Source organism: Labeo rohita, chromosome 8, assembly GCF_022985175.1.
Source record: "Labeo rohita strain BAU-BD-2019 chromosome 8, IGBB_LRoh.1.0, whole genome shotgun sequence".
NCBI classification, from domain to species: domain Eukaryota; kingdom Metazoa; phylum Chordata; class Actinopteri; order Cypriniformes; family Cyprinidae; genus Labeo; species Labeo rohita.
In genome coordinates this window covers 30,023,409-30,039,995 of record NC_066876.1, presented here as the reverse complement: position 1 = coordinate 30,039,995, position 16,587 = coordinate 30,023,409, and the positions used below count along the sequence as shown (strand labels likewise).

The 16,587-nt window shown below is 37.3% G+C and overlaps 1 protein-coding gene across 1 annotated transcript in view; it reads right to left on the bottom strand.

Moving 5' to 3' along the window:
- plxna3 (plexin A3) overlaps positions 1-15,840 on the bottom strand; it is a 209,301-nt gene extending 193,461 nt beyond the window's left edge. Inside the window, exons 1-2 of the mRNA XM_051117011.1 lie at positions 15,661-15,840; positions 3,771-5,053 (exon numbers count right to left, since the gene is read on the bottom strand). Of these exons, the coding sequence (XP_050972968.1) occupies positions 3,771-4,955 (1,185 nt within the window). The 5' untranslated portion in view covers positions 4,956-5,053; positions 15,661-15,840. The remainder of the gene's footprint in view (positions 1-3,770; positions 5,054-15,660) is intronic.
- Positions 15,841-16,587: the final 747 nt, after the last annotated feature.

Genomic DNA, 16,587 nt, shown 5'->3' with positions numbered 1-16,587 from the left:
GAGTAAGATGGAAAAACAAACTCACCCGGTTTGCTAATGCGTTCTGTTATTTTTTTTTGAGGGGGAAAAACATTGCTACTGTAGCGCAACAAGAGCTTAAGTTTACAAGCGCACAGTCGCTAAATAACTACCAGACAACTAACATATCAAACGACAAGCAGCAAAATGATTCAATATGTATGCTAGGGTTGGTTCAAAACCAAAATTTTGGCTTCAGTATCTCAGTACAAACTGCTGTTGAGTTCGCATGACACAACTGCATGCATAAAACAATTACTAAACTGATACACATCAAAACTATTATGCTTATGCAGAAAACGTACCACTTTAAATAAAAAATAGGGCAAGCAGCGATTACCGGTGTTCAAGTGCTTTAAGGCATTTAAGCACATATGAAAAAAATTATTTAGCAAGCTATAACACATTAACATACAACTTTAAATAAAAAATATAGCTGCAAGCAGCGATTACAGAGGTTCCAGCGCTAAGGAATTTAAGCACATATGAAAAAAGACGTTATTTAGCAAGCTTGTAACCGCCTAAATAAATAATTTCAAAAAGCATTTTTTGCAAATCCAGTTGATTTACCATAGAAACATTTTGTTTTTCAACGGTTATTAGCGTTATAGCACCAGTTGTGGTCCAATCTCCTTAAAATTTTGCATGCTTATCTAGAATCACCTATCGCATGTGCTCACCAAGTTTCGTGAAGTTTTAAGTTTTCCTTTAGGCTTTATAGGATTTCAGATAAACCTGGACAGGCCTCTTTTCTAAACAACCCTGTTATAGCTTCCCAAAGGGTACAATTCAGCATTTTTCGATAATTATTGGCCTAGAGAGTCCAGAGAATTGGACTGCAGTGCTTTGTTGTAGACTGAGCGAAAAACCTAGGACTACTTAGCAAAAGTAGTTTTTCTACATCTTCTCAATCATGTTACAAACAATTTGATTGACAGAACTCTTAATTTTGGACACTTTTGCCTGTAGAACCACTGTTGTCATATGATACGAATATTGCGCATTTGGCAAAAAACTAGTTTGCAAAAATAGTTTTTTTTTAAATTTTGCAATTCTGAGACATGCGTTTTGTCCGGCGTGAGCCAAGGATTCCAACAACATAAGACACTTGAGCCTGCGACTGACAGTTTAGGAGTTATGAGCAATTTCATACTTTTGATCACTGTAGCACCCCGTCAGGACAATTGGGCAAGCCTTGGTGACGGTGTCGGCCGTGTGAGTACTACCATCCAAGTCTCTATGACTTACAGTTTGGTCTTGCGTAGAGATTGCTGATCCTTGACCGTTCTAACAATTACAATAGGATTTCAGTGCTACGTGCTTGAACCCCTAATTAACAACTAGCTACTTGAATATTCCAGTGCATAAGCATTATACATTATAATTTAGCAAGAAAATATCAACAAATAAGTTGCTTTGCTCAAGTAGGCACACATAAACATGAATAATGGCACAAAACCCCAAATCTGACAGCATAAACTTTCTTAAATGCACCCTTTTTATCTTGGTCATGCATGCATTAAGAATGTGCATGGAATTTGCGATGACCTTTGAATATTGTGAATATTTATAGAAACAATAATCATCTATTAAATTTCATAATCAATCAAAACTTCATTCTCAAAACATGCACTGATGCATTTTTCATCACTAATTGGTAACTTTGCTTGCGTGTAAAAATGTACTTTTTGGCACCAACTTTACTGTGTGCTAATTAGCTACAAAATTTCAGGATGCTTAACCCCAAAGAAATTAATAATGCCTAACCTTTTTTTGGATTTGCATGTTGAAAAACAAGCCTATGGCTAGCTTCAAGGCAGATATATAACATCATATCATAAGTGTGATTTGTCACTGCACACTGAAGTACAGGAGACAAATATTAAAGATTCATAAATAAAGCATCAAGGGTTTCCAGAGGCAGACCGTGTGTGGTACACTTGACTGGTTTAAAATGTCAGAGGCGTATTGATTTTGATGTCTAGCCATCACCTTCTTCATCTCGCACATAATAAGCTATTGCTTCCCACCCTGTCTGGTTTGAATAGATTTTTCATCAAAGATACATTACATCAGATTAAGACGTGTAATCGTGTTAGACAGTTTCCCTTACACAGGCATTCCTGAAAAGTCTGCAACATGTCACAATTAGGTCAATGGGAATCATGTATAGCATCCACAAATTAGTTTTCAGGAGCAACAATAGAGGAAAAAAAATGGAAAACAGACAACAGACCGAAGGTATATGATTATGTGAGCACGGAAACCCTTGGGTACTTACTGTGACGGGAATACGTGCAATCAATCAATAACATTACTATTTACCACTTAAAATCAATAAGCTAAATATTATTTTAATGTTATGGCTGATAAATGGCCACTATTATGATTCTATATTTCTTTGTGGGGAAAATTCAATACTATAAAAAAAAGCATACTGTTTAAATTAGACATGCATTCTTAAATGGGAAGGGCATTTCAAGAAATTGTGCACTCAAATGGTTAAATATTTGCCATAATCTATTGCTATTCCTATACAGGGAACCCCAGGTATTAAGACTTGTATGACTTAATGTAACATAAATAATGTCTCTTACTGAAATCTGTAGTAGAAACCCCACGAAAGACATTATTTTATACATATTATGGAATATATAGGGCGCCATAATTTCGATGACGTGAAATGGTTGCACTCTGTGAGCTACTGGTGCTACCTGTAGCTATTTTTAATGCAACGCAACTCAAAAAATAAAATATTGATACGGTGACCACAGCTACTGCAAGAGCTTACAGGTGGATATAAGCATAGGCTTAAACCAAATGCAGTATCATTGATTTTTCCCCAAAAGGAAAAGCGAGTCGGCCTGTCTACATCCTGCCCGGAAGGCATCTAGCGTTTCTCGTCTCTGCCATTTGTAAGCTCTTTCAGTAGCTGTGGTCTACTTAAAGCCTCAAAGGCATCAGGGCTGAAGTGGAGAGAACAAAGACGCATGTCTTTAGGAAGTTTTACTCGTCCACAGGCATCTTCCCATTCTTTTCTTCTCTTCTTATCACTACGAAAGCAGTGAAGATTTACATCAATTCTCTTGTTGCCGTTCGACTGAAAATTACAACCAAAAACCACACAACATGGCATGGTATCAGTATTTTATTTTCCGAGTTGTGTTGAGGTAAAAATAGCAACAGGTAGTGTTAGTAGCTCACCGAGTGCAACCATTTGACGTCATCAACATTATGGCACCCCCCATAGTCCAAAACCACAGTAAATAACATCAATCTTTCATGGTTTTTCTACTACACTACATATTTTATTAAGAGACATAATTTACATTATATTAAACCATACAAGTCCCCTTAAAATTAGTGCTAGATATCAGAAAGACTTTTAAATGGGTTGAAACCATTAAATATGCAATATAGGTTGATATAAATTAATTAAATATACATATAATATATGTTGAGCATTGGTGCGGCTGATGAATCGTGCATTGGGGCTTGGCTTATGATTGTTTGAAAAAAGTGTGAAACATCCTTTCCAAGTAGGTCAGATTTGCAAAAAAACTTAATTTGTTAATGCCGAAGCAGCATTTCTGTCAAGCAAACATAATAAGTTGATAAAAATAAGAACGTTGCTGTTGTTAATGCCACCCCTAAGCGTAACCCTAAAATGTGATCAGTAGATCAAGGAACGAACCCTACTTGGCAAAATGGTCATTTCAAATGCTTGAAATAAAACTAATTCAGAGACTCACCGTATTAATACAAGGCAGTTCCTTGTTGAGCAACCACGGCAGAGACAGCTTTCCTTCCCCGCGGTAACACGACTTGATCCTCTCACGCATGGCCAGGTTGATCTGGTGCAGCGTGAAGAGGCACAAAACTGTTTCTCTCGGTGGGTTAGCCCTGTTCTTCTGACCCTGGGAGAAGATCACAAACAGGACATCCTCGTCCTCAGAAAGGCCGAGAGCCTGGGCCAGAATCTTCCCAGGACGGTGCTTGTAGGCGGCTTGGACGAGTCGGTATTCCACGCCATCCTTGGTGCACCCAAGCGGGAACTCGACGTAGGAGTAGAACTCTGTGTCGTTGGAGCACATGCGGACGATTTTCGAGGTGAAGAACTTCTCGCCCGTCGCATCCACTTGGGTGAGCTGGGTATCCAGTTGCAAGGTGAGGAAATAGATGTATGTGCGGCTGGAGAACCCATAAACGTAGTAGATGTCGAATGCGGGATATTGAGACAGGGTGTCTGAAGGGATCTTGATTTGAGAGGACACAAACTCATCTTGGTAAACCAAGCTGAACATATCCATTTTCTCCTCGTCAGCCACCAGTTTACGGCTAGATAGGGTTGGGAAATACTCAGATTTGCCATCGATGGCGGCGCCGATGAAGAGGCGGCTGTCACCTTTCTTTTTCTTCTTCAAGTCTCCGTCGTCATCACCCACCACAACTCCAGCCATCCCATCTGGCTCTTTGGCTCCCGAGAGGTAGTGTTCCTTACGGTGATGCGGTTCACCAAGCTTGAAGAGATCTTCCAGCCGCAGGAACTGGCACACGCCCTGCCAGATGCTTCCACAAGCCACCAGACGGTTGCCAGCGTAATCAACCAGCAGCAATTTGTTGACGTTGTCTGTGGATTCCAGTTTCTGCGTGCAAGGCCGTACGCTGGGGGGCGGGTAGCATTTGGCGTTGTCCTCCACGGGACCCGTCTGGTGCGAGCGCAGTTCGGTCAGATTGGCGGAGAGCTTGTAGACTCGGTTTATCGCGCCAACAAACACCTCGCCGGACTTGCGGTGCACCGTGAGGTGCGTGAGGCTCGTGTCTTTGACGCTGAAGCTCCCGGAGACTTCAGGGGGTTCAGTAGGAGTCATGGGAAACGCCATGATGGTCCCGGTCAAAACAGAGACGGAAAATACCAGCAGCCACAAGGACCTCATGATTCCAAACCTTCAAATGTGGAGGGGGAATGAGACGAAGCTCTTCCCTCAAGCGTATTCCAGGCTTTTTCTTCTTTTGCTGTCTCACTGGTTCATGTCTACAATGAAAGAGAGAGAAACAAGGAAAAAAAATAGTCAGTTTGAAAACGGATTATGCAGGCAAAGCAATGTCTTATCTTTAAAAGTTTAATTACATTATAGGGGTCATCATACTTTACGGTCTAATTTTTTCCCCCAAGGCATTACTTTTTGTATAGAAAACAGTCATAATCTAGTTTTCTGACCCACTCATTGACCCTTATAATCAAACAGCCCATTTCTTGCCAGCTCGTAATATAGTACAGTATAGTTTGCACAGCCTCATCTTTCAAAACAACCTCTTTATAAAGCTGCAATACCTATCAGCATCACAAATCAAGAAACTGTTGATCATCTAGTAGCAATACTACTTGCTTGCAGTGCTGAGATCCCTATGCAAAGCCACAAACAAGTTTGGCAGATTTTCCCACATTTTCCTGAGAATCCCTGACGCTTAAACAATAAAGTGCCAACAGCATCAAGATAATGGGTTGGATTCCCTGGGAAATGCATAAACTTGATGAAACGTATACCTTGTCTTCCATAAAACGCATCCAACTTCCTCAACGTCATGACTATTCAGTCTAGGTTTCTGAACATCAAATAAGGAAAACGTCAACAGCTATGTGTTGCATGTATGCACAAGAGGCGCTATTACCAGAAATGAATCTTTGAGTTCTAGCACAATGAACTTTGACAATAACCAATTCTAAAAGCCAACAATCAGAATTTCAGCACTTCTGCCTGAGACTCAATCCATCCCTGCCTGCTCTCCATTTGGAGGCATTAGTGACTCAGAGTGGACTGTGAGCCAGTGCGTGACAGCTGGGTGAGGGGATTTTGGGGGTATGTATTGATCGAGTGGCTTCTGTTGGTGCCAAGCCTTGTCACTCCCACTCCTTTCACTCAATGGATTGCTAATAAACCTTTATGGTCATTGCAAGCACTAATCCCAAGCGCATTTGTTAATTAGGAAGCAGCCCTTAACCAGACAGCAAGAACAGGGATGGGAATCATAAGGAATTTAACGATTCTGGTTCTGATTCAAGCGATTCTGTATTTTTAACAATTCTTTGTGATTTGGCAAAGAAAGAGACAGACAATAGAAACTACAACACTGCCCTCAAAGGCCTGATGTCAAATTATTTTACATTTCCCACACTTTTTGACCACTGCATTTCAATGACCTTTGCATGACCTTTCCAAATAATTGTGATTATGGAATAAGAATGTGTAAAAGTGATTCAAAGTGAGATTAATTCACTGAAGTAGCAAGACAAGACGAGCGTTTGAGATTAAGAAGTATTTAAATTGTATTTTTTTTAAATGAAAATAACCGAGCGCATAAAAAAGTCATGTTATTTTGTGCTTCGGGACAACATAACCTAACTAAGCAGACTGATCTTGTTGCACAGCATCTAAAATGTTTTTATGGTCATTCTTAAATGCTTGAACAAAGTCTGTTGTCAAAGTATTTCTGTATAATTGCCTCCCAGAACGGTCTTACACAAATGCATTCCCAAACAGCATACATCCACCTCCAAAAGCAAGGACCACAATTGTAGTTTCTCATCTGCTCACTCTGAGGCCCAAATAATTTAATACATATGAAAATTAATATATTCAGTGGCTTCTCCTACAGTTTTCTTTGACTCATTGGATGCACAGTGCTTAGCCAAAAAAAAAAAAAAAAAAAAAAAAAAGTAATAGATTTTAAATGCATTTATTTTATAATAAGTATAGTTCAAGTCTACTAAAATATTTACTGACATATTGCTCGAGACTTACTGATATAAAAATTGTAATTCAACTTTATTTGGAGTACTTCTTGTGCACAATGCATATTTCTTAGTATTAAGCCTAAAATACGTTTTAATGTCACTTTTGATAAGAATTGTATGATCTTTAAATAATATCTGCCTTTAAATGCAAAATATTTAAAGTGTACCTAAAAGTATACTTGCAATAATTCCACTTTAGCACAATCAAATATACTTGAGTATATCTTTAGTTGGACTTCAGCACTACTTCCGCACAATTAAAGTGCATGAAGTAAAAAATTAGTTGTTCCAATTTTAGCAGACCCTAAACATACCAGTTTAGTAAACTGAAAGTACAATTGCAGGGTATTTTTATTAAGTACACAATATGTAAATGTATTTGTTGTATTCCTCGCATGTAATAAATGTATTTTAAATACATTTTAGTATATTTATTTTTCACAAGGGGATTTGCCAGTGTTTTATGCAATAAGTTAAATTGCAACTTTGGACGGAAACCCAGCTACAGACTGCAAGAAATTATGAATCATACACTCCTTCCAGAGCTGTTAACCGAATGCCATGAAAATCATTCGATTTTAGTATTTAAAAAAAAAAAAAAAAAAGAACTAGTTCTGAATAAGAAACTTTCTCAATTTTTAAACCAGAGCAAGACCCAGGATCACAGAGAGAAGACAGAAACAACACACACAATAAAAAAAAAAAAAAAAAAAAACACAGCGAGAGGTTATAGCACCATTTCATTCACTCTTGGAAAATTTAACACAAGCGGTTTGCAGATCAAACACATTGGTCGTTTGTTCAATCACTGCTTCCCCCCACTGGGCAGAACAGCAGGAATGAAAGAGGTCTGCATGGCTTCTGTTGTCTGTCTCCCTTTCTTTCTGTCTTTCTCTCTTTCCAAAGAGAAGGGAAGGGAAGGGTCGGAAAGGGCCACATTAAGCACACACAAGCGGAATAAGGCTTCACTTCAACCGCAACCTAAGCACTACAGTTTTTCTGCATATGGCAGGACTAAGGAGTCTTGCTTCAAATTGTCTGGAAAACATGTGCTCAAGCTACTGCCACAACAAGCATCCCAATTTTCAAGTCTCACAATATTTTAATTCTACCTTAGATATTTGTATCACGTTGAATATATTTAAAATGTTCAGTTAATGAAAAAGCAGGTTTTAAATCACATAAATGCAAACACAAACAATGTATCGTCAGGCTTTAAACCTAAAAACACAAAGTGCACACAAATCACATTTTCAGGTGCACAAATAAAGTATTTACAACACAACCACTCATTAACTCACCCAAAATCTGCATGGTAAAACAAAAAAAAGATGTCAAATACCCAGCTACCACCTAACAAAGCACACCTCTGACAGATTCCCGTAATGTGACGCTGCGAACAACGCTGGAAAAAAAAAATAAATAAAATAAATCACTGCAGACTTCAGGTTCCTAAAATCCGAAATCCTTCCTCAATGTATTATAATGACGTATTGTAATACATTCCCTGATTTGCGGGAGAAGCTATTGAACAGCAATCACAGTAATTTCATTAGCACAGTAGAAGCCGGCTGGTCCCAGTGAAAAAGCTGAATGCCTAAGCAGAACGTTTTAACCCGGGAAAGACAGACTGAGAGAGATAGTCACAAAAGCATCAGGGGGTATCTGCTCGGATCTAAGCATTACTGTACTTGTTAATAGCAAATTAGGCCGATTTGACAGTCTTTACGGTGTTTCTAGCTGTTTTCATAATGGTAAACACACGATGGGTGGCCACGGAACTGTGCAAACGCTAAATAACATCTAAATTAAATCATTCAGACTAATTTCCCATCAAAACAGAGCAAAGTCGACAAAAGCATTAGCGTCCATCTGCAGACTAAAGTGTCTATGGGCCGCCAGAGAGGACCCAAAACAAATATTTATTCAAGAACGTGACAGACGGTTTGGGCGTTCTGCAATTTTTCAAGCGCGTCAATATTTCTGACAAACGCCCCCCTGTGACCTTTCTGCCCGTCCTCGACTGTAAACAAGAAGCTGGGTGGAATCCTGATGAGACGAGCAGCACTGAGCCCATAAAACCACCAGCTTCACATGCCATGTTTGTGTGCAAGCACCCAGGTGAAATGGACTCATCTATTAGCCTTGTTTTTCAGCACTAATTTTAGCTCACTGCTGCCCCTCTTCATCACTGGTGAATTAACACATCAATCAGTTTGGTCACTTGCTGGAAAAATAATGGACGGTTTCAGATCGAGCCCTCGAGTGTGAGCTAAAACTCAGGCAGAGAGGAAGACGACGGTTTTGTGCGATAGGAGAGCTCGTGGTTAGCGGTTCAGGAAAGAGAGAGAATCACACAATCACCTGACACGCTACAGTCGGGGTGAAGCGAGTGCCGTGAAATATCAATAACACAGAAAAGATTCATTTGTTTCCCTTTGCAGGGAAAAAGCGAAACAAAACAAGTTCTGAAGCCTGTCTGCTGCACTTTGACACATCCACTAAATGATTTTAAATGACACAGGCAGGTAATAACCCGTACAAATATTTACCATGGAAATCACAGTTGCTGTCAAAACAACTTAAAAAATTACTAGTGGATAGAAAATATATTGATACAAGGATCTAAAGCCTTTTTTAAACAAAAGTGAAGTCAGGGGACATCAGAATGATGCTGAGGGTTTGTCAAAAAAAATAATCAAAAATATATAAATATATATTTAAATACATTAAATATACAATATATACAACACACACATATATATAATTATATAACATTTACTATGATTTTTCAGTAGCAACAATTGACTGTGCTACTTTAGTGGAAAACATGTTCACCATGGTAAATCTGTATACCAAAAAATTATTACAGATAGAGAGAGAGAGAGAGAGAGAGAGAGAGAGATAGATCACTACTCCATCTAATCAAGGACTCACAACAGCATCCTCTTCTCCTCACTCCTGTAATGAGGGTCAACAGCTCTTGATTAGAACGAAGACGATGGAAAAAAATAAATTAAAAAAAATTCTAAATTGCTCTTTTCACAGGATTGGACACATGATATCACACATGGATGAATCCACACTGAGACCCATCGGGCCAACAGGAAAGCATAAATACCTCAAATAAACTTCATAACGCTGCTGCCTCATCCGATTTAATCATCGTGACTGAGGTAATCAGGGGTGTTTGCTGAATCACAAATGCATAAACATAAATCTGTTATTCTTCCGAGATCATTTTCCATGTAAAAATACACGCCGAGCACAACCCAGTTACATAAACATAGGACGCTCATGGGAAAATGCTAATGTATACAAGTGTATGATCTATACTGTACTTACTGTACTGAAGCTATACATATAAATATAAAAATTAAGTTACATTTTTATCTAAATAATAATAACAACAAAAATTATTATTATTATTAAATAACCATACTACACTATTAGTAGTAGTAGTGTTATAAACACCATAATTTCAGTTAAATAATATTCAAATTATATTTAACATAGCAATATTATATATATATATATATATATATATATATATATATATATATATATATATATATATATACACACACACACACACAATTTTAAATTTTAATTTATATGCAAAATATACAATATTTGGCTGAGATACAACCATTTGAAAATCTGGAATCATTCTGAGGGTGCAAAAAAAAAATTTTTTTAAATAAAAAAATATTGAGAAAATCACCTTTAAAGTTGTCCAAATGAAGTTCTTAGCAATGCATACTACTAATCAAAATGTAACTTTTGATATATTCATGGTAGGAAATTTACTATATATCTTCATGAAACATGATCTTTACTTAATATCCTAATGATTTTTGGCATAAAAGAAAAATCGATAATTTCGACCCAAACAATGTATTGTTGGCTATTGCTACAAATATACCCATGCAACTTAAGACTGGTTTTGTGGTTCAGGGTACATAATATATTTAAATAATGCTATAAAATATTAACAACAAGATTGACGCATGTAGTTAAATAAAAAAATAAATATAAACAGCATTGAAGAAATACAAAAAGTGTCTTGTGTGACTGTCTAAATTTACTAAATCCAACTCAGACAAAACGACAAACGCTGCAAAACAAAACGCTGCAGGCTCTGACAGATTTGTGCGCAACAATATAGAAATAATCAATATATTGATTTCTAAATCCACTTTTGCCTTGTCTGTTCAATGCTTTCATCTGCGAAAGTAACATTGTCTTTGAATGATTGTCACTAGAGGACTTTCTCAGCAAATATTGATATACATGATTAATTGTGATTTAATTTGACAAATTAACTGGCTTATCGTCTAATTAGCTCAATTAGGGTTTTTAATTGATTGACAACCCAAAAATAAAACAAAACCATTGTCTGGAATGGCTTCACGCTAATGCGAACTGTTCAAACATTCCTCATCTTCTCTACAAAAATATTGTTTCAAATAAAAAAACCAGCAAAGTAAAATAAAACCCACGTCATTTGATATAACTGACAGAGCTTGAGGCAAATATCATATGCTGTATCTGTTGGCAAGGCGCAGCCGTGGCCATAAGCGGCTCTGTCCTCGAGTGACCACAATATTGAGTCAACAAAGGGCCGAACCCTCCATATATACAATCTCCAAAATAATTCAGCTTCACATATATAGTGCACTTCTCTTCTGAGGGTCATAACCCTGAGCATTATGAGCTCTCAGGGTCACAAAAGGTGGTGGAAGAACCTCCACGTGTCCTCAGATTATTTCCTCTTTTTGTTGTTTTAGTTTTGAGTCCCATCCTGTTGCAGGCCGGGGTCAAAAATTTTGTTTACGTTCTCTCTTTTACTCCAGAAATGATTGTCTATGCGGAAAAAAAAGCATAGCAAACACAGGCTGAAATAAATTTGGTGTAGAAACAATTTTCCTTCAGGAATTGCTAGCATATTTAACAAATAATTACAAAGAAACTATTCCAATAATTTCTGAAGCACATTTTTACAGTGTATTTGTAGCACTAATGATATGATGAAAGTGTAATAGTAACTAGATTTACTGACTTACTAACCAAAGTCAAAACCTTAACATTTCTATGATATTATTTCTATGATATGGTCCCTAAACATGTGATCCTGGACAAAAAAACAGTCATAAGTAGCACAGGCAGCACATACAATACATTGAATAGGTCAAAATTATGGCTTTTTCTTTTATGATTAAAAAAAAAAAAATCACTAGGACATTAAGTAAAAAACATGTTCCATGAAGATGTTTTGTAAATTTCATACCATATATATATATGAAGACTTAATTTTTGATTAGTAATATGCATTGCTAAGAACTTCATTTGGACAACTTTAAAGGTCAAACTCAGATTCCAGATTTTCAAATAGTTTTATCTCAGCCAAATAATGTCCCATCATAACAAACCATACATCAATGAAAAGCTTATTAAGCTTATTCAGCTTTCAGATGATGTATAAATCTCAATTTCATAAAATTGACCATCACGACTGGTTTTGTGGTCCAGGCAGGGTCACATATGACTTTCACTCAGTCATTTGACTCTTTAATAGTCCGCCAGACAAATCATGAATGTAAAAATTTACAGGCATTATTAAGGGTGGAAAATATTATTTTTTGAATGAAAAGAGGCTGTGTTCAATAGTTTGTACCGTCCTTGCCACATCTATTATTTTAACACAATTTCACAGATTTTGTGTCACAAGGAAAGACAAATATCAACATTCAGGTACACAACAATAAAATCCATTTAAATAAAGTGTCAGCCTAATTTTCATTCACTAAATGTTAAATATGGCATCTAGCCTGACTAGGCACTTTCTACCTAACTGAACTTCAAAACTTTAGCTCAATCGCTGGCTTAAATTTGTAAGTGTAACACATTTGACTGAACAAATTATATTAAACTGGTTTTAAAAAAATGTGACCCTGGACCATAAAACCAGTCAAACCACTGAATAAATAAGTTTTCCACTGATGTTTGGCCGAGATAGTAATCAAAATATTAATAAAATCGTCCAAAAAAAGTTCTTAGCAATGCATATCACTAATCACAAATTAAGTTTTGATATATTTACGGTAGGAAATTTACAATATATCTTCATGGAACATGATTTTTACTTAATATCCTAATGATTTTCAGCATAAAAGAAAAATTTATAATTTTGACCCATACAATGTACTGTTGGCTATTGCTACAAATAGCCTATACCCGTGCAACTTACGACTGGTTTTGTATTCCAGGGTCGCAAATATGAGTTGAACCTCATTTAATTTAAAAATTGAGTTGAAATTGGTTAAAATTAATGAGTTAGAGTAAAACAAAAACATGATTTTGTGACTTATTGATCAAAAAATCTTACAATAGTAAAACCTGAACACTGACTAGTCACCCACCACACACACAAAAAAAAAATTAGGAATTCAATTTCATCAGAGATGAATTATTCATATTTAGAAGTAAATTACTACTTTTTTTATTTAGAAGTCACACCAACACTACAAACAGCGACATCTGAATCCTCATATTAAACTCGCCATGATAATTTAGCTGTTACTGTGGTCACCACAAGCTAAGATCTCCACCCCACTACTAATCAAACAGGACGTTTACACCATCTTTAGTATTTCAAACTAAACATTAAACAGCAAATCCTCCAGCCTAAACCTTTGGGACGGCAGCAGGCACAGAGAAAGAGAGCGAGGGAGAGTTTGAGAAACAGACAGTAGCTATTGTTCAGTGATTAGCACCAGCCGTGACTCCACATGGCAGTTGTACTCATGGCTTACTCACAGGATGAGAGGCACAACGCTGCCGTTTTATTCCACACTCAAGGATATACAGTGCCGCTCGTTGACATCACAAGGCCGGAGTACGCAGGACAGTAACCTTGCTCTGAGCCGAGCGAATCGCAGCGCAAATTTACAGTTGAGATTTATCCTCAGGTGCTCGGCCGGCGGTAATCAAACAGACAACTAAATAGCATGTGCCCTGATGAAAGGGGCCGGAGGGCGACGGCGGCTGCGTTGATATAGAGATGATCACAGCCAGCACAAGGTCAGCAGAACTGTGCTTCAATTGACGAGGACGGGTTATTCATAAACCAGCACTGATCTCATCAACGTAACATCATCTAATAATGCAGCAAGAAGGAAAAAAAAGGCTCAGCAGTCTTGCTTTGAATTCAATGGGCGTTCGTCTCAGTCCTGGGGGTGAAACATGTGGCCTATAATTCATCGACACATGTACGTGACTAGAAACGCCAGGTAACTTGCGATGCTTATCGGTTCTACAAAGTAGAGCCATAACGGCAGACAGTTGTCTCCACGCTTACAAACAACTTTCTATTTTTACATCAGTGGCCAATTTGTCGGTTAATGCACTGATTGAATTTATTTATGGAGGTATTTCCAGCCCAAATCAATCCATTTAGGTTCGCTACACTGCAGTTTCATCTATCCTAAAGAAAATTTAATTTCACATAGGAGCCAACCGAGCAAAACACATCAAATCTATATGGGTCTCTATTACTGTTCAGCCTCCAAATAAAACAGATTACAAAACAGAATGCAAACCTACTGGAAATACATAAACACTGATTGATTATATAGAGAGATGAATAGATATATAGTTAGCCAGACAGTATGTGTGAATATATGTTAGAGATAAAAAACGAATTATATTATTAGAAAATAATTTATATATGCATAATACAATTATATTTAAATACATTTATATTATAAAAATAAAGTATAATAATAAATAAATTATTATTTATAATGTCACAACTTAAATTCCATACAAACAAACAAACTGTATTTGTTTAATATATCGCTTTAGATCTAATTTCCTTTTCCCATGCAGATCATTTTTCATTTCCCCAAAGCATATATTCCGATATACAGATCGGATATGTGTAAAACGCGTTTTGCTCGGTTCCCTCCTCCACAGCTCCGAAGCTCCTCCAGCGGAGCTCGTACTAATCTCAGCCCGGGTGAGAGCATCCCTGAGCCGGCTACTGCGGGCAGCCACAGCCCCTCTCCTCTCCACCCAGCCATGGATCAAACTGGCACCCAAGGATCTGAATGATCAGATCTGGTACAACCCCATCAGCTGCATCTTATCGAGGCGATCTCAACGCATTAATTACCCATGCAAGGAAATAAACGAAATCAATGTGCAAATTAAGCAATACGTTTGATTTTAGTTTAGGCTTTAATGGGAAGAACAACATTTGGGTCATTTGCCTAGAGGAAAACAATATTTTAGTCATGTGACTATTACAGATGTGACAGACAAACAGATTGAGTGCACGATATCACCTTTTTCCATGTATCTGCCCAGTCTTAATTAACTAAAACAATGCTATTTTCTTTCTTTCTGACCGCCGATTGTGCGCTTTTCTGTTTATCCAAAGCAACTTTCCATTTGAAATGTAAATATGCATGTGTTATATCCATGCACAACCACCAACAGGCAAGACTGGAATAATTATCCATTGTGTAGTGACTACTAGAAAAAAAAAACAGTCAAGTCATTTTAATGCATTTCCTAATGCACAACACAAACGCACGGATATTTTACCTCCTTTTAGCTAAACACTGCTTTTAATGCCTCCTTTGTTCTAGCTGGCTTTATTGACCACATCCATCAGGATCATTTCCACACAGCAGTTTAACCATCTATCCTCTCTCATCTAAGAGACCGCGTTGTTTTTTTTGTGGTAAAAGAAGCACGCGTTGCATCTCCAGATCATGCATTCACGATTTCGCTACAATAAAGCCATGCATCAGAATGAATCGTTTGTGTATCACTCGTACCTGTGTTCAAAGTGCAACAGTTACATCCACAGTTGGCTTTTGAAGAGCCTCTCGGTGCTTATCGCAGGCGGATTCAGAGATATCGCTTTATTTTCCAGTGCAAAACGCCCGTATGAAGCCGTAAATGCGCTCAACGCGTCGATGGCATGGTATTCTCCAGTCCGTACCTCAAGAAAGCGTCGCGCTTTACTTTAGAAGCGTGGAGTCGCAGCTATCGCTTTAAAATGGAACGTACCATTCGCAGCGTAGGGAGAGACGAGACGAATATGTAACGCGTATATGTTTAGAGCGGACTTGGTACAACTCAGTCACACAATGATTGAGTTCGATTTTATTTTCATCTTAAGACATAGCGGAATATCTTATCATAATTAAACAATCGCGTAAAGCTTTTTACACTATTGTTGTCAATCATCCCTGTCATAATGAATGGCATCATCCCGCCCTTCATCTAGGATTCTCTAGCAACCCAGATGTTGAGTAGACTGTAAAAACAGACGGATATGTCTGGATTACAACAATTAAGGTCATGATGCTGGGAGATGAGAAATTGGTTGCATCTTTGGCTAATAAATACAGACTAATAATTTAATCTTCCAGTCAACAAAAATTAACACATCACCTAAAAAGGAAGACACCACCCTGAAAAGATTAATTTCAGTTCCTCGTTGTTCTTACGAAATCAAATTTGGACTTTTGTGGTTTTTAGTCAATGTTTATTAGTTTTCAAGTCATTTATATATGCTAGTGTTCTCCCAAAAGTTGGCCAAATATCTTTATTTATGCACATTCTTTCTCTTATGGGAAAACAAAACAAAACTATTGATTAATGTCACACTTACCAGCATATACAAAATTTTAACTAATCAAACTCAAACTAGAATGAAAAGGTCCCTCTTTTTAATGCCAAATAGCAATATAATTTTA